This window comes from Gambusia affinis, linkage group LG10 (assembly GCF_019740435.1).
Source record: "Gambusia affinis linkage group LG10, SWU_Gaff_1.0, whole genome shotgun sequence".
In the NCBI taxonomy this organism is placed as follows: Eukaryota; Metazoa; Chordata; class Actinopteri; order Cyprinodontiformes; family Poeciliidae; genus Gambusia; species Gambusia affinis.
In genome coordinates, this window is record NC_057877.1 from 2388099 (window position 1) to 2412914 (window position 24816).

At 39.0% G+C, this 24816-nt stretch overlaps 1 protein-coding gene across 2 annotated transcripts; it reads right to left on the minus strand.

The window, feature by feature from the left end:
• Positions 1-29: 29 nt before the first annotated feature.
• On the minus strand, positions 30-16834 carry podn (podocan). Of its 2 annotated transcripts, XM_044128257.1 has the most exons (12): positions 16620-16834; positions 16486-16517; positions 14889-15170; positions 13896-13989; positions 10595-10659; positions 8460-8569; positions 8213-8369; positions 5550-5665; positions 4608-4821; positions 4041-4484; positions 3095-3243; positions 30-1870 (listed from the first exon to the last, which is right to left on the minus strand). In XM_044128257.1, exons 3-12 carry the CDS (start codon positions 15150-15152, stop codon positions 1720-1722), a joined length of 1764 nt encoding a protein of 587 aa, XP_043984192.1. In that variant the 5' UTR covers positions 15153-15170; positions 16486-16517; positions 16620-16834; the 3' UTR covers positions 30-1719. The 2 variants fall into 2 exon arrangements, with proteins under 2 accessions (XP_043984192.1, XP_043984191.1); XM_044128256.1 differs by lacking the exon at positions 16486-16517.
• Between the last annotated feature and the right edge of the window lie 7982 nt (positions 16835-24816).

Sequence of the window (24816 nt, forward strand, 5' to 3'; positions counted from 1 at the left end):
TCTGCTGATTCTAAGGAAACAGACAGCAATTTTGTTTTCATCATTTTCAATGATTTATTGCGTTTTTGAATGACTGTAATACTCTTTGTGACAATACAAGGCTACAATATGTGCAAGTGGCTGTTTTCATAGCAACATGATGAAGGTTATGTTAGTTAAGCATTTTAATTTGATAGGAAATATTTGATATCTTGGTGGAAAATTGGCTGAGCATAAAGGAGGAGCAGCAGTAACTTCTTTCCTCAGCTATATTGATAAGGGTTTTTTTTTCTTTTGATTGAAGTATTTCATCCAAAAATACAGCATAATACAGAGAATAATAAGAACAGGCATAGCTCATTATTTATTTCTACACAGAAGTAAGTCATTGGCTGTATTTAGTGTAACATTAAAGAGGTTCTGGCTTCAGATCAGTGCTGAAATCGAAATGATTTCCAGGTTATGTATGAGGCATAAGTCTGATCATTTATCATTTTAATTGTAGCTGCGACTAACTTTAATAGGTCGGGATTACACAGTTTTGGCTGCACAGTGGTGCAGTTGGTAGAGCTGTTGCCTTGCAGCAACAAGATCCCGGGTTCGATTCTCTGCGTGGAGTTTTTCTGCACAGAGTTTGTATGTTCTCCCTGTGCGTGGTGGGTTCTCTCTGGGTACTTCTGTAGGGCACTGTTGAGATTAATTTGGATAAAAATTGCTTAAATGCTTAGAATGTTAAAGAGAAATCATTAAAAAATAAATCATCTTTACTTGTTGAGCAAAACCATTTTCCTTAGATGTGCAGGAGGGATTCCTCATGCCTGTTTTTGAAGGTTACTTTAGGCCTACATGTAGTTTAATTTAGCATTTGGTGTCATTTTTTTCTCTCTTACCAAAGCCATATCAAACCAGGACTTTAAAGCAGAGTGTAAATGTTCCCTTACATCCCTGATGTAACTGCAAATCAAATGTTCTGGCTTACAAATAGGAAAATTGAACCCGTGGACATACTGAGAACATTTGTTAAACTTTATGATCACACAACTTTTGACAGGGAGAAAGTCCACCAGTCTTTAAAAGATCAAGTCTATAAGTCCATTTCAGGTCAGCAGTACAATGAAAGGCTGCTGCTCAACCACAAAAATATCACTCTGTAGTTTTTTTTTGTTTTGTTTTTCTGGCTTAAAATAATTTACAACCTTTAGATTTTGTTACATTGCTGAATGTTACATGGCCTATAAATATCCAGGAACAATAACATGGAATTATGTCCCTGATTTCTATATTTTATTCAACTGTTTTTGTGGTTTTAATAACAAAATTAGTGCTTGGTTGCTATATTTGCTTTAACAAATCCAAGTAGATTGCATTGGTAATATTGCTGACAGGGCAGCCATTTTCAAAATGACATAAAAATGAAGAGGAAAACAGGAAGTGACTTTGTCCTTTTTCATGTTTCTTCCCAGGTCGGTGTTCAGAGATGAGATATTCCTTCTTTCTTTTCTTTTTTTTTTAGTTTTTTTAAAGATAAAGATTGCATATGAACAATCAAAGGCAAATTTTAAAGTTCGGTTTGAACAAAATGAACTTTCATTCTGTATCCTGCAGCAGAAATATGTGGCTCTGCATCTCAGCATGATTTAAAAATGGAGATATAAAAAAAGAAAAGAAAAGAAAAAACAAACACAGGTTCCGTCCCATTTAAAAGCCTGTTCTGTTTTCTGAAACATGCAGCCCAGTGCTCTATGCTTCCTGCTCCATCACCTCTCCAACTTCTTTCTCATCTGTTTTTGAGGACAGCTCTGTGTTTCCCGTCCCAAAGTCCAACACCTGCAAGTTGACGAGGTGGGCGAAGGAGCTCTCGTCTACAGAGTCCACCGACAGCCGGTTAAACCTTGGAACGAAAAACAGGAGGGACGGTTTAGTTTGTGAAATTGGCTCTTCGTCTGCTGAAGCCTAAGGTTTTAGGATTCACCCAGCAGATGAACTTAAATTTACAGATCTGTGTGGTGATGATGGTCCAGAATGACTTCGGAAGGCTGCAAATTCCTGAGCAAAATTAGTTTTAGTTGTTCTGCACCATTTGACTTTTAGTTACCTCAAAGTATTTTTAAGGAATGTGTGAGATCCATTCCATTTACTTGAGCGTGTAGAAACTGATTACAGAGCCTATCCATGAGTTTAATCATCCATCACCAAGTGATTTCTGTGACATTACAATCTTTATTTTCAATTCCCTCCTGCTGCAAACTCTCCAGTTGGTACAGACTGTGTTTACCACTGCAACACATGGTTCCAGTACTAAACACTGCTTCCCATAAAAGTGGAGGGAAATGAAGCAGCGGCTGTTATGATAATAATGACAAACCTGCATCCATGAAGGGGTCAAAGCTCATAAGCGTAGCTATAAAGCAACAAGGTTAAGGTCACACTGAAACCAAACCAGAACAAATACCTTGAAAGCACATGTTCAAAACCTCTTAACTCTTGTCTCACCGCTGCTTTCAGCTGCAGGGCTTGTGGCGGTAAGCCCGCAGTACGTGGAATAAACCAAAGTGGAACATTTGCTGAATGCACTCAAGTTAGTGGAGTTGGAGAGATTAGATCCTGTGTTGCGGTACTCTACAAAATGAAGCTAAGTCCGAATGCGTAGCAGATACAGCTTTCTTTTGATTTGCAACAGAACGGCGCACACAGAAGGTCGTTCCTGAGAGGAAAAATCTCATTTCATTAACACTAAAACCAAAAACAGCTCCAGAAAGGAAAATGGTCCCAAGTGTAAACGTTGAATGTTGTAGATATTACAATTAAGTATTGAATTATTTGTAAGTTGACAAATAACTTATTTGTAAGCAGATAGTGGATTGCATTCACTGTCTGCTCTATCTCAGTTTATAATTCTCAAAGCAGAAAGCACCAATGACCTGCCAGTGGAAACACATTCATGAGTTTAGATCACAGTTGAACAAATTGACCAGGGGATGAGAAATGTTAGTGCAGATATTAGGTCTTTAATTGTTTTTTGAAGCATGAAGATATGGCCATGTTTCAGGTTCAACACATACAAAACTCAATGGATTTGAGTGAGAAAGGTTAAGGACGTTTGTGAGTCTCTTACCGAAGGAAGATGCCTTTAATGTTTGGAGTGCCTTCAAACGCTGAAGCAGGAACACTGGAGATCCGGTTGCTTTGCAGGTAAAGATACTCCAGAGACTCAGGAAGGTCTGATGGGATGTGTGTTAGCTGGTTACCAGAAAGGTCTAGTGTCTAAAATAATAATAATAACAATATATATATATATCATCAAAAAGGAACATAGCAAAATAAATTAATGTTACACATATACTAGTATCACATGTAACCCATTCGGATGGATGGAAGGATGGATGCAATTTCTGCATTCATAAAAATGTATTTATTTTTTGCATTTTGTCATACTTGAAGTATGTAACTTTTATAAAAATATGTTTAGCATATTTTGTACACCTGTTAGTATGCTGTGGCAGTTTATCATGAGACAGATGATCTGTGAAAAAGAATCAAGTTCCTGTATCTTCCTCTATGTCTGTGGTCCTATTGCTAACTGAAGTCAAAAACAATCAATCAGAGCCAGGATTAAGGTATTAGTACTGTGAATTAAGCTTGTGTACGCGCTCCTCAGTGTGCTAATGACGGAGAAGCAACTTATTGTTACAGAAAAACAGTTTGTCTGCTATCATCGGTGGCTATGCTAACTAGCCTAGCATTCACGGCAGGCTCTGGTGAGGGAAACTGGTGGCAGCGTAACAGAAAACAAGAGGCAGGGTGTGAGTTGTGCATACATGAGCATGATTCTGATTGCTACGTTCTGAAGCGGTGTATCTCTGCAGATCTGACCAGAGGAAGGAGCCACTGGAGCGCAATTTTTTCGCAGATTTTTTTTTCACAGTCTCATTTAAAACAAATAGTGTAAATAAAAGTAATCTACTGCAGGTTTTAACTTTCTATGTTAAGGTAATAGACTCGGCTTGCAAGACTTGTTAATAACCATAATCTGACCAGTATCTCTGCCTCTGGTCACTCACTGTGAGTGCACTGAGTTCCATCCAAGCTCCTTGGTAGGCTGAGTTGAGTTTTAGTTTGTTGTCACTCAGGATCAACTTCTGTAGCTTCTGCATTCCTGCCAGGGCTCCATATGGTATAGCACTGAGCTGGTTGTTCTTGATCTCCAGAACCTTCAGACTGTGCGGAAGGCCCAGGGGAATGGCATGAAGGGCATTTCCAGACAGGTCCAGAGTTTCCAGTATGCGTAACTTTCTGAAAGCGTCACGGTGAATCTTGGTGGTGGTCAGTTTGTTGTAGCTGAGATTGAGCTCAGTCAGGGTATACAGCAAGGACAGGTCATTGCGGCTAATTTCAGAAACAAAGTTGTGGAGCAGCATGAGAGTCTTGGCTCGCCGAGGTAAGCCTCTGGGAACTCGTTCCAGCAAGTTATTATACAAATGAAGAGTGTGCAGCTTCTTCAAGCCCTAGGAGAAAGATGCAATTCAAATGAATGAAGAGCACTATTACTATGCAGTGCCTGTGAGGATATGCACTGCCATTACACACGTGAGTAGCATCTAATATATGTCAACTTTTCTTTAAAGTACCTGGAAGGCCATTGGGTGTATAGAGCGGGAGCGCAGCTTGTTATTGTGAAGTAGCAGGTATTCAATGTTCCGCACAGAGATGAGAGCGTCTCCAGGAATGCTGCGGATGGCGTTCTTCTCCAGGTGCAGCAGCACCAGGTTGCGAGGCAAACCCTTAGGAACAACGCTCAGGTTGTTATTTGACAAGTCAAGATACTCGAGGCTACTCAGCTGGCTGCGGAAACAGAAGAGGAGGGAAATTATGTTTTTGATTTTGCACTTTGTAATTTAACACTTTATGTTCTTTGTGACTTCTAGGTGCTTAAAAGCTGCAGAGCAAATTCCAAGGTTTGCATTTAAAGATGCTTGAAATAAGTTCCCTGCACATTAGGAGTTGAAAATAGTAATAAAAAAAACATTTTGTCCAAGTAGGATCAAGGGATGATGTATACCAGGAGACTTCAGTTACCCCTCCAGCATTAGCTAGATGTACTGGCAGTTAACTACCAACTACCATTCAGAAAAGACCAAGTGGTAAGTCTGCTTCAGTGGAATACCTCGATTCTATCATGTTTATGGTGTCAATGGAAGAAATATTAAGAAACTGCACAGTTTGTTAAATCCTTGATCTATAGAGCGAAGATAAAAAATGTTAAAATATTAAATATCTGCAGCTGGTGGTTAGGATTTTACAAGCAGATTGGTTATTTTTTGATCAGGTAAAGTTTTTGCCCAGATGTGCTGCTCATTTAGGAAGATCTGAGATCTGTTGATCACGTTAACAAACCATTCACTGTAGGCTACAGACTCTGTCTTAGAATACTGTGGAGTTGTTAGTTGCGTAAATTTTGAGGTATAGTCTATTTGTGTGATGTGAGACACTTTTGTGTTCTTTATGTTAGATATGAAAATACAGTGAAATATTTTTATTGTTTTGTTTTGTGACTATGATGTTAAGCGCACCTGAAAGTCTCATTGTCCATCCCATCATTGGTGAGGAGGTTGTTCTGGAGATAAAGTTCTCGAAGGTTGTGCAAATCCTCAAAGGCCCCTGTTGGGATTTTCTCCAACCTGTTACTCTGTAGCAAAAAGGAAATATTTTTTTTTATTAATAAAATGATATGCTCTCCACACCCTTTGGCAGAGAGTGGTTGGATTGGGGAAAATAAATTAAAACTCTATTGGTGTGAAGTCAGTCAGGATCCTGCCAGGCTCGAATATTCGGCAAACAAAGTTTTTCCAGTTTGACTCACTGTGTCTCACCATGACGACCCCACCAGATCATGCAAGAACATGCAAGAAGATTTCCCTCCAACCCTCATATCTTTATCATATCCTTTTTTCTTTTTAGGTAAAATGTCTCAAAGGGTCCAAAGCATTTGAACTTACAACAAATAAAACAGTAATAATAATAATAATAATAATATTTAAGCAAAATATGAAAGAAAATCATCAGAATTTCTGAAATCTTTCTCTTTGTGTCCAGTTCCAAACATTTCAGGTTCTTTTTTAAAAAACATTATTCCAGGAAACATCTGCTGCATATTTACAGGCATTTTTCCTTAATTCCGTTCTGGCTTGTTGAACAGATGTTTCTAAAACACAGTCAGAGTGATAGATTACTACCTGGTGTTTACATAAAAGCCCAAGCGGAGATTAACTCTGAATCTAAAAAGTCTACAGGACCAAGATAAAACTTCCAGATTTTTAGAATGTGATAAAAACCAGACTAAAATATGCCATCATACATCTTTAATCTGACGTATTAACCGTGTTAAATTTTCACTGATGGGAAACACTTGGTGGCTTCACCAGGAAAGAATTTTTAAGAGAAGAGGAAGAAATGTGATCTGTTAACACGCAACACAAGGAAATGAGCAGAAAATGAGCAATAAAAAGAAGAAGAGAGCAAGAAGATGAACAATAATGGAAGGAGACGGTGTAGTTGCAGGAAACAAGAAGTGGCTCCAGACACGGATTCAGGATATGGTTTGGCTGAGATGGAGGCCTGGGTTTTTATGTGTCTTGTTCTGCATTTTATTTACTGTGTTGATCATAGAATATCCTTGTCCAGCTGCTTTAGAGAAACATGAACCCCATGTGGCTCACACTAAGAACAAACTTCTACAAACATTATGTAAATACGCACAAGCAGTTTTCTTACTGTCTGATATTAAATCTGTCTATAAGCATCAATTAAGATTGCCAAAATTATTTTTATTTGCAAATGTTCTAAATAACGAGAAATATTTTTATGAAATTAAAAAATATTTTTATAAAATAATGAGAAATTATTTTTATGCTCCTTATGGTTTCCCACCACAAGCTTCTCACAACAGTTTTTGAATTTTGACCCATTTCTTCTGGTTTATCTTAAACAGGTTTGTAAGTTTGCTCTCTTTTAGTTCTGCAAACATCGATGGAACAAATATCAGAGGTTTTTGATGGTCAGTTCAAAACATTAACATTGTTGTCCATCTGGAAGAGCCATTTGTGCTCAAGGCGTAACATTTTGGCTCAAGTCTTGAAACGCTGCTTCAGTATTTCTACATAATGTGTTTTTCTCACGGTGCTATTTAATGAAGTGCACCAATCCCTCCTGCAGTAAAACACCAACACAACATGATAAAACCACTACCGTACTTATCTTTTGAAATTGTTTTTCCTCTTACTTCAGCGATGCTCATTAACCCTTAAACATGGGATTCTAGTCTGCTGGATTCTCCATATGTTTAGGTAAGTCAGAAAGACAGAAGCCACTTTATCCAGAGAGAAACATCCAAGCCTCTCCATAACCACCCAAAACTTTATGGAAGAATAAATAAAGGTCTAATGAACATTTAGCCACATTTTCAAGCTTGACAAAAAAAATAACACTTCACATTCCTAAAAGAACACCATAAATATTGTGAAATTGTGATAGTAGCAGCATCATGTTTGCGGGGGGCTCCTATGTCTTAAATGAACTAGGCTTGTTTTTTCAAGGTGGATGAAGTAATGAACAGTGCTAAACGGCAATTATTCTTGATCCAAAGCATTCACATATGCTAGAAAGTTGCAGAGCAAGATGAATTTTACTTTCAACATCACAGTGAGTCTGAGGCTAAGGAAAAGTATGGTTTATATAGAAGTTTTAAATTCAAGTTCGGATCTGTGGACAAGAGATGTCCACACGAAGCAAGGCAGCCTGGGTAAATATTTCCAAGTCTAGATGTAGGTTGTCTGCATCTAACAGCTAATTCTGTGCTAAATGAACAAAAACTAAACATGAAATGCAAACCTGAGAAATGATAAATGATGCATTACTACTAATACAGATAATCAACAGATAATTGTATCATCTGCATAATGACAAATCTAGATTTGTGGTCACTGCTGCCACCACCTTCTGTCATGTAAGACCCAACATTTCTGCCTATGAACCATGTTCACCCACTGCTCTCTCAATTACACCCCAGAAGGTCTGACCAGTGACCATCCATGCTCAGCCTGACTGCAGTACATCTATCTTCAGCCAGAGAAAAGGCACCCTAAAATTAAATGTATGTTGTAACTGAAATATGCTCTAGTGTGTTATTGTAATCGCTTGAGTCCAAATATCATTGGTGTTGCTGCATGTGTGAGACCTTCAGATGAAGTCGGAGAAGACTGGACGGCAGATTGCTGGGAACCACCCTCAGGAAGTTGCTGGACATGGTCAGGATCTCCAGCGTGTCAGAAGCATTGAACATGTTATCGGGAAGTCCTTCATCTGTCAGCTTGTTGTTATGGAGATACACAGACCTATGGAGTCATGATACACACACAGGATATGTTCTACTAACTATACCTGAAATAAAAAGAGGCATAATCACACACAAGACATGTCGGTACCTTAGTTTTGGTTTATGACCAAATGTGTATGGGTAGATCCTGGAGAGCTGATTAGCAGCAAAATCAGCGCTGACCAAAGATGGCGGCAGGACTCTTGGTGCAGAGGAGAGCTACAAGCACATCAGAGAATGAATGAGATATTGTGATTTCTTTTTTAGTTTTCTCTATCTGGTTAACATGTATTGTCACCACTGGCCATTAGCAACTTTTTCTGAGGCTGCCTTATTCTGAATCATATTCTGACTGATGATGGCAAGAGACATGCAGTTTCTAAAAACAAGTGTAGCATGTTATATAATATAATGACCCTTTCATTGGTCCTTTCACATTTCCAGCATGGATCATAATCTCCTAGTTTCATTGCTGCCATTTTATTAAAGCTCCAACTACTTATGCATTCTCCACCTTCCCTGATGTCTTACGTCTGAAACCAAAAGTCTCTTTCCACATCTCCTTTTCTATTTTTCTGATCTAAATCACAGCCCAGATTACCCAGAAGCCTCTGAGCTCTGAGGCCTCTCATCAAATTATATCAGCAATCGAAATGTTGTTGCCCGAAAGTGATGAATTACTCTGATTATGTCTGCCTCCAAGCACGTGATATGTAAAATGGTTTCATTTAGCAGGTTTTCCAAGCAAAAGAATCTCCAGTTTTGTCTTAATTTTCTCATTTTTTGCATAGAAAGTTAAATTATTACACACTATCTATAAAACAGAAATGTCAGGTTTCTGAAAAGTTCACATCCTCCTCTCCTGTCACCAACCAGACAGGCATCCTCTGACCCACAACTTTCCTGTAAAGCCTGAGATGTTTTATCTTCTACCTCAGTCATTGACTCTTCTACTTCCACAAGTTTGTCTTCAACCAAATCAGGAGCTGCTGCTGCTCCCTTTGCTTCCCCCTCCCACTTTTCTGTATCTAGAATTCAGGTGAAAAGGCAGCTGGAGAGACTGATCCGGAGCAAGGCTGCAGGTCAGGATGGTGTGAGCCCCAGAAGGCCTCTGTGGGGTTCTGCAGCATCTCCTCATCCTCAGCCTGATCAAACAGAAGGTTCTGTTGTTGAGGAAGACATCCTGTCTGGTTCAGGTACCAAAGAAAACTCATTAATCAGTCATTAACAACTACAGACCTGTTGACACGACATTCCACACAATGAAGGTCCTGGATGAAATTCATGGATGAACCATTTCCTACCAATTTTTTTCCTTCCACTCAACTTTCTATGAAAATGCTTAGAAACAGCACTTTGTGAACAATCAGAATAATTAGTATTAACCTCTTGTGGCTTCCGTTCCTTGCCTTCCTTGTGAAAAGTGTCCACGTCTGTCTTCTGGACATCTGTCCAGTCAGCAGTTTAACTCATGATGTGGAGCCAACTGACCCAGAGTGAGAGACCATTTAGAGGCTCAGGAAACCTTTGCAGGTGTTTTCCTTCCACTCAGTTTTTTAATAAATTGCTTGGATACAGTTTCCAATACTTAACTTTTTGGAAGATACTAAAATCTTTTGAGAAGAAAAAATGAATCTTGGTTTAACACTATTTGTAACCTGTAATTATCAAAATTCCAAGAATTAAAGGTTTAGAATATCTCACTCTATGTGTAGTAAATCTATATAACATACATTTTTTTCTTTCTGAGCATCATCATAGTTAAAATGAAAAGAGGTATCTCTTCAGTAATATAAGGCTTTCAAATGCTAAAATCTGTCAAATGACTATAGGAAGCAGAGAAGCATTTTTGAGATTACACATTCATTTAGAGCTTTCTCCTTAATAACATGGTTTATGTATTAAAGTAACACGGGATGTCTTTGAGGCTTAGTGAGCACTTAAAAATCCTCTATTCTTCCTGCATTCTGATTTCCTGTTTGACCCTTTGGACACACAGATCTGCCCATCCTTTCTGTCTCACCCGCCTTGTCCAATCCGGTCCTCAGCAGCACTCACTGCTACAGAGTGAAAGGTCAGTAGCATTTTTAGCTTTGACCAGCTAAAACACAGTACAAGCTAAAACACAACAAGTTCTGTTGTGTCTATTCTGTCACAACAGAATAGACAAGAGGGCAAAGAAATAATCATGCCATTGTGCAGTGTGATAATTCTGTACATTTTATATTCTTGCATATGACTCACCTTGTTGTTAGCCAGGTACAAATAAGCCAGCTCTTCAAGCATTTCAAAGCCTTCATCTTCAAGGCCTGAAAAATAGACAAAAGTGTAAATTAATATGTCTGATTAGTATGTCTGATTTATTGCATTGCCCCAAAGGGGCAGTAGTATGTACTTTCCAGGCACCTGGTGCCATTTTGTAACACAATCAAGTAACTGTATCAACTTCAGCTGTTATAAAATTATATGTCCAACATGACTTGGAAAAAAACTTTACTTTAAATATCGCTTTCAAATTGGGCCACAGAGAAAAAGACCTGGAGATCAAAGTTGTTTAAATACTTAATCTTGCCTATGAAATCATAATGTCACATGCATCCTGTTAGTGGAATTAACAAATCCCTTAAAAAGAACCTGTCTAACAACATGAAGTAGGCTAAAAGATCTGAAAAAGCAACACATAAAATACTATTTAAAATAAAATCAATATCTGATGAGAAACAAAGTCCCTGATGTCTATCTGACCGGAAAGCGCTACAACCCTGTTTGTAGAGCATTCAGACTCAGTGAACCACAGTGAGAGCTGTCATCCACAAACAGAGAAAACACAAAACAGTGATGAACCATCCCAGGATTGTCTGGTAGGCCAACCTTACTCCAGGGTCTCAAAAGAACTTTAATAGCACAACAAGCTTGGCTCACAGGTTAATGTTCATGACGGAACAATAAGAAAGGGACGGTGTTAAAATGGCCTCTACAGGAGAGGGTTCCAATGCCAAACCCACTGCTGACCAAAAACAAACACAAAACCACATTTCAAAGATCCCAGAGACTAGAGGAAAACCATTCTGTGGAATGGTCAAACAATGCACAATTTTTGTAATGTGTGCACTGTGTAACATCTAGATTAAACCTAGCACAACATTATAGATAAAGGACATTGTACTGAGAGTCAAACATGACAGCTGTAGTAGGATGGTCTGTGGCTGCTTTCATTCTTTTTGACCTTTTGAAGGGATTCTGATGTTTTCTCTGTATGAGAAAACTCTGAATGAGAATATTCCTCTCTTGATCTAAGCACCCTTGGGTTTTACAGCAGGGCAGTGATCCAAAGCGCACCAACAAGTCCAGATCTGAGCTTTTCAAATGTTACCAAATCAGATCATTTGGATTGGCAGTCAAAAGTCTGGACTTAAATCTAATCGAGTGGTTGTGGCATGACCATAAACACACCATCCATGCATCAAACCCTTTATTGCAGCTGAATTAATACAATTATCTGGAGAAGAGTGGGTCGATGTTGACTCAGTGATCTGAAAGACTCAGTCCCATGTTATCGCCAAGGCTTGATGGCAGTTTGTGCTCCCTAGAGTGACACAGTCAACTATCTGCTGTGGATTGAGTATTAGAAGTTTTATTACATCCTCTCACATTACATTATTAACCTAAATTTTGTTATCTTAATTTACAAAACTTTCTACAAAAGTTTATTCTTTCATTGAATAAACTTTACAGAGTCTTCCCTTAAAGTAATTCAGTTTTGTAAAGTCTGACTGACTCCTCAATGTTTAGGTGAATCTTCTGTCCTTGGCTAGAGAACTCATTGACTCTGTCTGGCAGAACCTTTTTATTTGATCTGAACAGCAACTCTTGAGGGACGGAGCTCTCAAATCTTTTACAGGAAATATTTTATATGGTGTTCTACACTGAGGAAAAACAGTTGCCAGCAAGTCCTATTACATTTTAATATTTTCATTATTCACTGATAACTATGGTTTTGTTGTTACTTTTACTTGTATTTTATTTCTACTTTTAATCATTACTTGTGTTTCTAATGCATGTCAGATCTGCCTTATAAAATTCAAAAGTTCTATTAGTTTATTTTATGAATTCTTTTTAATTCAGAACTTTCATCACTGTTATTTTTTAAGAAAATAAAAATAGAGTTGGATTTATGAATCCTGGTTGAGGACTCTTAGTATGGGATTTTAACATTCACCCCATGAATGTATGAGTCCTTTCCAGGTACTATTTCACCCACAGTCCAAAAAACAGGTGTATTAGTGTCATAAATACTCCTTAAGTTAAAGTACAATTGTGTGTGCTGTCTGTCACTCTACAAATGTGTGCAAAACTTTGTCTATATTCACTTAAAACACACTTTTGCAATTGTAGTGTCTCCATTAAATAACAAATGAAAATAAAATCACAGGGGAATAAGCTTGTTCATGCAATATGTCAATAAAAAACATGGCTGCACAGGTTGTAAACAGCTACATGAGATATATTCATATTTCAGCCATGGTACTGGCACTCATCCTATGTCAGCCAATCAGTGGAGAAATTGGTGTCTTATTCAGGCATTAGAGCAACAAGCCCCGCCTACTTGGGAGCAGCTATGCTGCTCTATGCGGCTTTTTGAGGAAATTGTTGACGTGGGTTTTACAGAAGACCTATGGATTCAAGATGTTTAAATGACACAGAACTTTTTCTGAACTGTGTGATGCTGTGAGAGCTCACATAGAGATCCCCAGTGAACACAGAGATCCTGCAGAGTGTTGAGACTCGGTTGCTGTGTTTACCCTCTGTGGAGAGCCAGTGTCTTTATGTTTTTCTGTCCCACATAAAAAAGTAAAAAAAAATAATAAAAACCTCATCCTTTGCTGCTTGCTGTCGTCTTCTTTTTTATTTTACCCAGAAGTAACATCCAGCTGTTGATCATGTAACTAAATTGAAGAAATCTGGGTTAACACGCTCCTAGGTAAGCTTAATGTTGAATATTAATCTTAGTAGCCAATTTTGGGGTTAAAAACTTAATGAATGGCTGGATTAAGCCCTTGACCCAACTTTTTTTTGTGTAAAATCAGCTGCTTCTGTCTCCAGAACAAAGCATACAAAATAACCCCAACCATGACATTTTTCACACTGCAGTCTTTTGCCTTCTAACTTCCTGCATTGCTGACTACTCAAAACTCCATGTCATTCACACAACACTTCAGAAACCTTTCTGTCAAAACATAAAAATGAATTCTTTCGTCTCCATCCATTGCCATCTGTTTCTTGTACGTGACTATTTTCTGGAATTAAACACAGGTTGGGACAGACCGCTGAACCAGGCAACAAGTGAAATAGCAGCAATTCCTCTGCCATTTACATGCCTCTGCCACTGACAGGCAAATATTTACTTCAATCAATCTACAGAAAAGCTGCACTGATAAAACTTTCCATTCTGCCTCTAAAATGCTCTTCGAACCATGTCTGCAGTTTCCCTCCCCAGTGGACACAGAGTTCCTGCATCGTGTTGAGACTTGGTTACTGTGTTTACCTTCTGTGGTGAGCCAGTTGTTTTGGAGGTTGAGAGTCTCGAGCTGATGTAGATGGGAAATGTGCTCCACTGTTATTTCCTTGATTTTGTTGTTCTGCCATCAGGGAGAAAAATACGTAACATTTACAAAGGCAGAGTAAAGTTCAGCACTTTGTGTTCTGAGCAATAATTTCATATTATGAATAGGTAAGATACTGCTGAAATTGATGAGCAATGTGTGCGGATGTGTGTGTGTGGGCGTGTGTGTGTGTGTGTGTGTGTGTGTGTGTGACTATTTGTTTAGCTGAATTTATGGATCTTTTGAAGACAGATAAGCCTTATGGGGACCAAACATTGTATTAGGACCAAATGCTGGTCCTAATACAATGGACCTCTTTGTTTAGATTTAGCATCATGGTTAAGAAGTAAGGTGTGAATTAGGTTAAGGTTAGTTTTAGAGTCATGGGGAATTGTCTGGATTAGGCATAAATATACTTACTAAAATAAATGAAAGTCAATGCAAAGTCCCAATATGGGTAGAAATACAAATTTTTGTGAGTGTGTGTGAACCAAATTTTTATATCCTTGTGGGAACATATTTCTGTCTACATTGTGGTGTTGTGGTGACCACTGCTTCTGGTGGGGACAAATCCTGGTCCCCGTAAGGGGAAATTGATTTATGAGGGGTGCCCATAGTCGATCCTTGAGGGCCGGCATCCTGCACCTTTTAGTTCTCTCCCTGTTAGTACCAACAACCTTTTCAGCATGTCAGTATTCTTCTTAGGCCTCTAAATGAGCCATCATTTGATCCAGGGAGAGAACTAAAACATGCAGGATGCCGGCCCACGAGGACTGACTTTGAGCACCCCTTGGTTTGGGGTTAGATAGATATGTTAGGGCTAGGGTTAAGAATAGAGTTAGGGGTAGGGACAGAGACAAGCTGTAGAAAATGAATGGAAGTCAATGCAAAGTTTCCACAAGACACAAAAACACAACTGTGTGTGTGTGTGGGACCTGTAGAGAAAGTCGACGGATCTTATTAGGCAGCTCTTCGGGGAACTCCGTCAGGTCAACTCCTGCACAGTCCACTGTTCCGTCTGTTGTGCAGCTGCATTCTGAAGGGCATTCAGTTGTTACCAGTGTTGCATTGTCAGCTTCCTTTACCGCCTCTTCCTCTTCTTCTTCCTCAGGTTCCACTGGGGTCTGGCAACGTACCAGCATCCACGCCAAGAGCATCACACTGAAGGCCTGCAGGATGGAATGCTTTGGAAAGTCCATGTCTACTGTTGATCTGTCCTGTTGCACAAGCATATACACAGCAACAGTTATCTCCACTGCTCAATAAAAAAACAACAATCAGTTTTTTGTTTTTCAGTTTTGTTTCAGCTCATTAAAGAAACTGAAATATCAGACAAAGATAACATGAGTAAATGCATTAGCAGTCCCAAATGTTTTTCTTCTTCAATGGAACATAGCTATCCAAACCTACCAGACTCTATGAGAGACCCAGTCTGCAGAATGGTGTAGACTGGCTGTTTAATTAAAGCAAAATGGAGGATACAGGAACTGAGTGGAGACGCCAGTGTGGTGTATACTGAAGGTCAAATGGTGCCGTGTGTGAAAGGTGTGTGTGAATACAAACGTCCAGCAACTACATGACCTCCGAGTTTCGACTGTTGGCGTCAGGTAAACCTACTTTATGTTATCAGGCAGGTTTCTATTTTAAAAATTCCTCGATTCTGTTGCATTAGCGGTGCTGGTCAAACTGAAAAATGCTGTTATTCACAGCTGATTCTTCATTTAGCAGGCATTCTGAATACTTCTCACATAGAGACGGGTTCATTTGGATGGATTTTTAAGAGACAAAATCATCAATTGAAAGTGTTTTTTTGTATTTACTCATGTCATCTTTGTCTGAAACCTGATTACCTGAAACACTCAACTGTGACAATCACAGGAAAAACAGAAGAAATGTATAACGACGCAAATTCTCACAGATACGGCCTGGATATAAACCAGTTTGATTTAAAATATGTCACTTCAAATCGATCACTAACACATAAAAATAAACATCATGAGCACATTTCCGCCTGCAGCAGAAGGTCAACTCCCAAATGTATAGTCTAATTTAAAGAAACAAAAGCATGACATGTTAGGGCTTTTGCTCTGTTTTTTCTAATTGCACCAGTGATTTGCTGAGATTTGAAGTCTTAAGCAAGGTGTGTGCAAACGTCTACAGCAACGTACTGCTGTAATTTATTCTTTATTGAGCAATTGCAAGAAAAAAACACCTCTTCATTCCGTCCTCTGATTCTGACAGAGATACTATTGTTGTGCACTCAGAGCAGCTCTCAAGGCAAGCTTCTAAAAGCTGTCCATCAAAGGAACCTTTTCAGGCTGTCGCAGGGCAAGAACTACCAGAAACAGCTTAAAAACACATGGGCTGGAGTAGACAGCACAGCGAGCACTTAGTGCACACAGACGACTTCATAAAAACATCATAGCAACCAAGGGTCAGAGAGAAGTTTAAACCCATCTCTAAGAGAACACCAATGTCCTGCTAAAAGTTGTCATTTATGGGCTTAAAGTACAAAATAGAGATGCTCAGTACCTTTATGGCTTTCGTCTGTTTTCATGCCGTTTCTGAAGAAAGCAAAGGTTATGAAGAGGCTCTGCTCATATTTAGCTGACTGGATTGTCTCAACACATACCAGAAGGCAGAACTGTCATGCATAAATTAATTACCTTGACTCTGGAAACTCAGTGTGAACTCTGTCCAACATAACAGCCAACCGTAAATCATGCAGCAGAGTTACTACGCTACTTTACCCCTCTGAAAAACATTTGCCGAAAAGAACCAAAGCGTGGTATCTGGTCCAAGCTGAGGCTGTCCCATAGCAGGCGAGGAGTCACAGATCTGCGCTAGAACCCCCTCCAGATGTGGAGTGAGAGAGGGAAGGTTAAAGGGAGAGAAGAAGGCAGGAAGACATGAAAAGGAAGGGAGTTTGGAGGAGGGTCAGCCAAAGCAAATTCTTCCTTGTTTTTGCTCTTTAAAAAAGAAAAAAGAAACCATGGAATCTGGCTTTTAAAAAATAGCTTCACCAAAATGTTCTCGTTTTCTTAAAAAAAAAAAAAAAAAAAAAAAAAAAGGATACTCAAAAGCAGTCAAGTTTCTCAGGGCCATGAATCATTGTTGTACAAATTCCCTGAGAAGTGTGCTTAAATTATGTAAGGCGTATGTTACATTTATTTAAGCACATAAAAAAACAGTTCAAAGAAATACTCAACAGAATCAACACAGAAAGGGAAGTAAAATGCAGCAAAACACATTAAAAGAAATAAAAATTAAACTTAGAGTCATTAAAACTAAACTCTATACAAAAAATTGGGACATTTTTATTTGAATTATTTGCAGAAATCACAATTGAAACAATATCCAAGAAAGACAAAAGGTGAATGAGGATGACGCCAAGGGAAGTGGGCGTGGTGCAGGTGGATGCTGGTTCAGGTTCTTTGGGTTTCCAGACGTTCATGAAGGAGATCTCAGGATGTAACAGACGAGCCGACAGGCAGGGAGTGAAGAGCAAAGTCAAAAGCTGCATCATTCTTTTAGTCTTATACAAAAGTATTCATTGCACTTTCACATTTTCAACAAAACTAAGCTCATAACTGTGGAGAGAAACTAAAAAGAAACTAAGCAAAAGTCTTTATCTGAAAGGTGTGGCCTTTAATTATGCTCAGTCCTGTTGAGTCGTTAGTTTTGTTGCCGTTCTTCTCCATTTCTACCTCTACTGCCTTTGTGCATCTAGAAACTGAAGGTTTGTCCATTTTCCTTCTGACAGCTCAGTCTAAATGAGATTGGAGTAAAAGATATGGAACCTTAATTTTCATATCTTGTCACAACAAAGTCAGCAACTCGGTGCAATATGCTGTGTTTCATAATTTCTCAAACTAATTTGAAAAATACCAGGGTCACTTGAAGTTTATGCCTGACTGAATTTAATGACATACTTGTAAATTACCTCAAGATAAAACTTGTTGCTAACTGAGCTAAAGCTAATTGAATCTGGATTTAGGTCTAAACTTTGACTGGGCCATTTTAAGAAAGGAAAATCATTGGATCCAGACCATTCCATTTCTAACTCTGGTTTTATGTTTGCAGTAGTTTTCTTGCTGCGAGGCGATCTTTCTCTCCAGCCTCAAATCTTTTGAAGCCTTTTCCAGTTTTTCTTTCAGGATTCACTACGCCGTCCTCTCTGGTTGGTCTCCCAATGTCCTCTAATAAACCTGATCCCTTCATAGAAGACATGGATTTATCCTGACATTGAATTACACACCAGGGGATTCTGTTTCCTAATTAGGTGGCTTCTACGTGACTTTATTGAATTATTATTATATAACTGGGAGTTAAAAGAAACACACATTAAACTTTAGAGATGTTGAAAACTGTACATCCTTTTCATTCTAGTGCATTATCAGAAAAAACTTTGATTCAGAAATACCCACTAAAATTACTGAAGTTCTCATAACTTGACAATGAGGTTCAAGGAAGTTGAATACTTCAATAAATTAATTTATTTTATTTTTTTTGGTTTTCTCCTTGCAAATATAAAAGAACTAAACTACTGTTGAAGGAAATCTTGTCCTTTGCAGAGTGCTTTTGTAAGCATGTATAAAGCAAACTGAAACTGCACTTTGTTCAAATGGGAAAAGTCTGAAGGACCAGCCTTCATCAGCTTTTTGAGTTCAGAAACAAAAATCCTTTTCAGAACCATAATCAAAGAGCTAATTAAAAGCAAAGTAATCCCAAAGAAATGCCTCCAAAACTCTAAATATCTATGCTTACCATTTGTGCTTTTAAAGATTACAGACAAGCTGTAGAGGCGGTTGAAGGGCAGGTGAGAGATTTAAAATCCTGCTATCACAGTGAAGTGCCTGGATCAGGAAGAAGAGAGGAAGGAAGAGGAGGGGGGCAGATTTACAGAGGCTGGAGAGTGGAAAGATGATTGGTCCAGATAACACCCTGCTAAGGGATGGAGGGGTCAAAGAGAAAGGTCAACAGCCTTTTAAACTAATTGTTTAACTCAACGCCCAAGAGTGAGAGAACATCTGAAGAATGAAAAACTTCAACAAATCATGCAGGAATGGCTGCTGTTTCACATAGTTTATTTAAAATGTTCCAGTATGTAAGGCTACTGTTCATTATTATTAATCATTATAGAAGTCATCATTAAAAGACCCAATGTTTCATTGTTACCACTGTGGTTCGTTTCTTAACAATTTTTTTCTTCACAATAAACAAAATCAAATGTTTGAAAATGAAAAGATACTGGTTAGTTTTTCTTTTTTGACATGTTGTTGCAAAAACAAACAAGAAACCAAACTCTGGTTTAAACCAGAGTTTAAACCAGAGCCAACATCATATGAAATCCAAAGGACTAATCCTGGCATGTCCTCCATTGTTATGTGTGACGGCAGATGAGAGAATCGTTTCAGCAACACGGTGTATTTAATGATTAGTAGAACCAATTCAGTCCTCTGATTCAGAGGACTGAAGCAGAGTAGAATGTATATTTTTTCTTATTGTATATTTGTAATTCATTATGAAATTAAAATACAGGATCCACAACACTTATATTCAGTCACATCCATCAGCATGATAAGAAATAAGAATTAATGAAGCTTCTTGATAGAGACTCCTATTTCCCAGAGGAATATTTTCACAACTTCTTACATTAAATGCCTTGATGGGTGAAGAGGAACCTGGGATTCAAACTAAAACAGATAAGCCATAATATATAGATTTCTTAAAATAGGACTAGGACAAGGTGTTGTTGTTTTTTTTTGTTGTTTTTTTTTGTTTTGTTTTGTTTTTTTGCAGTATCAAAATTGGTTTATTTCCCAAAACTGCAATGGAAACACTTTTCTACATCCCACGAGTCGCATGATCAACAACCGGATGTTACCACTGGCACAAACCACAATGAAGAAGACGACAAGAAGTAGTTGGAGGATCGTGTTTCTTAATAACTTAGCACTTGAACAAACTTATTCATTTTATTTTTTACATTAGTGGAATAGTGACAAAGTTTTGAGCATATTTGTGATGGGAACACAGCTGGTGGAGGTGCGAGGAGTTGCTGTGCAGAAGGTCGGTGATCTTATCCACCAGGGCTTCACCATTCAAAGCAACCAGCAGTGCACAAGAGAGACAAAGAGCGCTGGGGTAACTCGGGGTGGCAGCAAATAGAGCTGGAGGCTGAAGATGATGTAGATGTGTTGTTTGTTTTCAAACTTTGGTTTTCACACCATTAGTAATCAGTGTATAGACGCACAAGAGCTGAAATCCAGCAGTGAGAAAGTCATCTTGCTTGTTATTGCTCTGGGAAGTCCACCCTGAGTTAAAACAACAGGCCAGGCCTTCTGCAAATTCTTTTCTGTTTATTTAGGAAATGACTTTCAACAGCCCACTCCTCATCACCTCAAGCTGTTACTTTATGCCAGTGGACCACAATGGAGTGCCTTGCACGGTTTTCTGACACGGTACAACTAAAGAGGCTGTGTAGCGCAACATTTTTCCCCCAAAATATGTCTTAATGACTAAATGACAAATAAAATAATAGTTTTGTTCAAACCATCCTACAAAAAACATCCCTGTTCACACAAAGCGCTCCCACCACTCACCACCCGATCCCAGGGTAAACCTTAAGAGTCCCCTGGATAAGACAACAGGATTTTCGTTTTGCTACAAAAAGACTAAAGTTGACTCCAGGAAAGCATTTTTTATACTGACCACTTGAAAACATCAAAATTTATTAAATGGTCAATATAGCCATGGCCAGTCTCTCAAAGCACTTCATGACTATTAGGGTGAAGGCTACCAGACAGTTTGGGAGATGGGGATGATGGTGGTCTTCAAGTCTGAAGAAGAGAGGTGTGTAAAATGTCCGTCAGCCCCTCAGCACCAGCCCAGAGAGGTTGTCAAGGTCAGCAACTTAGCAGGGATTGATCCTCTGCAGGGTCCTGTTCACTTCTGCTAGGGTCACCATGTCTCTTCTCCTGGTTGAGGAGTAGGTCTGGTGCTGAGGGAGATGTTTGGTTCCTCAAATCAGACAGAATTTCCTGAAAGCATCTGGCAGGGAGAACTCTCTGGGGCATTGAGCATCCTTGATGTTATCCTCTGGGATGGATGTTGTACCCCTCCACACTCTGGATCGCTGGACGTGTATCTGGATCCTCTGGACGGCCCGTTTTGCTGCCTGCACTCCTTGCAGGCAGCTTTCTCTTATCCACCTTGACTGCCAGTCTGCCACCGAACCTGAACGCAGCGTCCTTTGACCTTCAGCCGAGACCGGACCCTGTCCTGGTAAATCAATGTCCTGGTTCTCTAAACACTTCTGGTAATATTCAATTATAATATTGCTTTTGGTACTTACATATCGTAAGCGAGGTTACTTATATAGTTTCTTGAGTAGTGTTATAGTGAGTGACTTGTGAGAGTTTCAGGTAAATTTGACTTGTGACTCTGCTTCAAAGGTGAGATAGCTTCACAAAGAACAACCAGAATTAAAATTTTCATCCCGCTGTAGATTGTTGATCAAACACTGGTGGTGAGGTGCTCATCGCTGCTTTTCGCACTTAATTATTTCGCAAAATGCACAAAACACTATTAAGCCGAAACTCGGCCTGGTCGCAAAGGTCATCTGAAAATGGTCTAAAAATTGAACAGTGTGTGCCCAGATTAATCTGTGCAGAGAACGAATGAGAATAATTATCTTTGCCCGTTCACAACGCGGTTTCTGGGGGAGTATGAAATAGTGAAAGTTTTTCCGAAAGCCAAACATAATTGAAACAGATGGAGCATGCTTGAGTCAGAGTGATTACCAGCTGGATGAAGAGGTTGAAAAGGTTATTGCTTAAAGGTTGAGGACCTTCGTTTGATGAAAGATACTCATTCTTTTGTATTTTTTTTCTTAGATGAAACCATTAATTAACCATATCTGCTTAGTGGCAATCAGCCTTGTGCTTTACATGAGTTGTGTCTCTTTTTATTCACTGCAGTACAATATCAATGCAAAAAAAATATCCATTACTTACGGGGGGTTTTTTTGTATAAAAAAATATTGCAATTAATTTGGGTTCATAAATCTGTCCTGTGAACGGCAGGCAGGCAGTAAACACAATGCCGTCATTTTGCTGTTTTGCTGTACACTCCAATGTTGTTGTGCATGCCAGAAATTAGACCAAAGCAGCACATCTGTTCAGAGTCACCTCCAGCCTGCAGCTCATAGAAGTGAGACAGCGAAATGCTCATCTTTGATTTTGTAACTCAGTGTCAGATTTCTATTAAGGGGAGCAGTAGTGACAGTAACAGATTTTACAGATAAAATCGTTTTTGTAATTATTCCAGTGCTCTCAGGCAGCTCCAGGATGGGCTTCACTGATAGACTAAATCCTGCTCCTCTGGAGATAAAGACGTTTTTCTCCTCTCATTTCTCTGAGACCCGACTAAGAACCGTAACACAAGTTAATAACCATCTTGTTCTCTGCCAGTTTTGCATTAAAGCATTAAAGGAGCATGTTCACAAGTCCAAGTTGATTAACAAGACTCTAGAAGACCACGCAAACCGTTTAGTCTTATTTTTTTCTAAGCACACCATTAAATAAAATTTGAAGTCAGCTCTCCTGTAGCATGTTCAAATCAAATCTGATTTGTTTTTCTAATCAGAACTAATAGAGAGTTTTGCAACTCATCAGATCTAATACCTGTGATTTTCACCAGTTACCATTCCAACAATCAAAGGCTTGGTGGCTAGTAAGAGAGATAAAATGAATTTTTATTTAGACAATTTTACAAAAACAATTAGAAACAAGCCTAATTAGAATCAATATCAAACCTTGAATTAGAATTTTAAAAGGCACAAACGGATGAAATGGTTTAAAAGAAAAGATCATATCCAGCATTTACCTGACATTACATGACTGCATTCAATAACAGTAATTTATGTGTAGATTAGAGACGTGTTATATAAAACTGAGACCCAGTAAACATTCAAATTATTTGATAATCCCAATCAATGAGTCTTTATATTATATAAAGCTGTGGAAACGCAAATAGCAGATTAACAAAGTAAAGTTTTTGTTTTTACATCTTGGTAATACAGCATATCTGGAGTTGAATGTATACTGAGCAGTGACTCACCTCTCACTGTAAAGATGTGTTTCTTATTTGATACTGATTCACAGATTACCATCAACCGAGTTTAAATGGAGGTTTGAAGAAGTTTTTAAAGAGACAGGTGTAATATTAGGACGTCAAATTTGATATATGTAGCATTTTTGTAACAACTGAAGTTAACATAGTTTCTTGATTGTACTATAAAATCACACTGTGTGTGGAGAATACATAATACAGACACAGATTTGTCACAATTCTGAGAATTCGCAGAAATTGCTCATTCCCAGCCTGACCAATCACAATGACTCTTTGAATAAACTTGGATTGATAGAAGTAAGGACACTTAACTTCTCTTTTGGATAAATAAAGTGAATGACAGGACACTGACAGAACATTATGGTCAACAACAGGATATCTGTATTCCATCACACTCCAAGCGCAGTGTTTCCATGTTCCATGTGCAGCAGTAGACGCCACATCTACACCTGAAATACATCCCACAACATTTAAAGGGCTTTTAGTGGTAAGACCACCTCTTTGATTGAGCTCATAGTGTTGTTATCTCCAGCTAATTCAGAACATGCGCTGCTGAGTCACATAATACTGCTTACTCTGTGACCATAACTCTGACCTGAAGAAATAATTTCCTGCTCTGTAGGAGTAACGCATCCCAGCAGTGATTCAGCTCCTGTGCTGGGACACAATTATCTGCCACAAGATGCTTCCACAGATATATTTTTAAATCTGTTTTTGGAGGGGAAAAGTGCGGCGATGGAATTTGGAGATACAGTAAAGCTCTGTGGAAACAGCTCCCCTGGCTGCGCGGCGGAGTGGGGAAAATAAATCCTGCGAAAATATGTTGGATAATAATTGTCCTGTTTGAGGTTTACAATGGTTCCTTTGCAAACACATTCTTGGAGAAGCATAGGAGTCTTTGTTTCTGGGAGAAGTGTCAACATTTAGAGGAGCGTGGTTCCCTCAGGTCGGAGATCAAACACAGCAGATGGGGAGAATGCAGATGGGACTCTGGTGTGTGCAAAGAGAGGAGGAGAAAGCCTGGCTGCAAGTGATAAAACTTCACACTGAGCGGGTTTGGGTGTGAGTGTGTGCGTGTGTGTGTGTGTGTGTGTGTGTGTGTGTGTGTGTGTGTGTGTGATTTAAAACAGCAGGAGCGAGAGAGGATGGTGTGGCTTCATTATTTCCTATAAGAAAAGACATCAAGCATGGTCTGTGGCACATGACACCTGATGCTCTGTGCAGAATGACATCAAGCAGCCTGAGTGACAGAGACAAGCAATCCGCTAGAAGATCTGTTATTGTGAGGACGCCGTCTGTACATCTGGAGCAGTGCAAAGTTAGTGAAAACACCAAGCATCAAACAGAGCCTCTCCAAGGAAAAACACAGACTGCCAAATACTACGATGACTATACGATGACTAATAAAGAGAGCATGGACATGAGTGTTCTTTTCTGTAGCTTTGGAAATGGAGTCTGGGACAGAAACCCAGGTCTGACTTCTTCTTCTCAGGCTAAAACCAGCACTTCATCCGTCCGTCTGTCCGTCCACGAGGTGGACAGGGCTGATGTCTGTCTGCAGCAGTCATTGGAAGAGAGGCAGGACACTTTATATATTTCACTTTACAGATACATAAAGCTGGAAGCTCGATTCAGAAAGACCCAGAATCCTCTGTTGTTAGCCACAAACGCAGCTAACCACAGTATTTAATATGCCATAATGGCAGACACAGACAAAAATATAATTGT

What these genes read in the sequence shown, in the direction of transcription:
- podn (XM_044128256.1), bottom strand. Translation starts at nt 15,152, where the DNA reads ATGGACTTTCCAAAGCATTCCATCCTGCAGGCCTTCAGTGTGATGCTC. An exon ending in TTCTCCGACTTCATCTGAAG is followed by an intron (nt 5,666 to 8,212) that starts GTCTCACACATG and finishes TTTTTGCTACAG; the next exon opens with AGTAACAGGTTGGAGAAAAT. An exon ending in TGGAACTCAGTGCACTCACA is followed by an intron (nt 3,244 to 4,040) that starts GTGAGTGACCAG and finishes TTATTATTTTAG; the next exon opens with ACACTAGACCTTTCTGGTAA.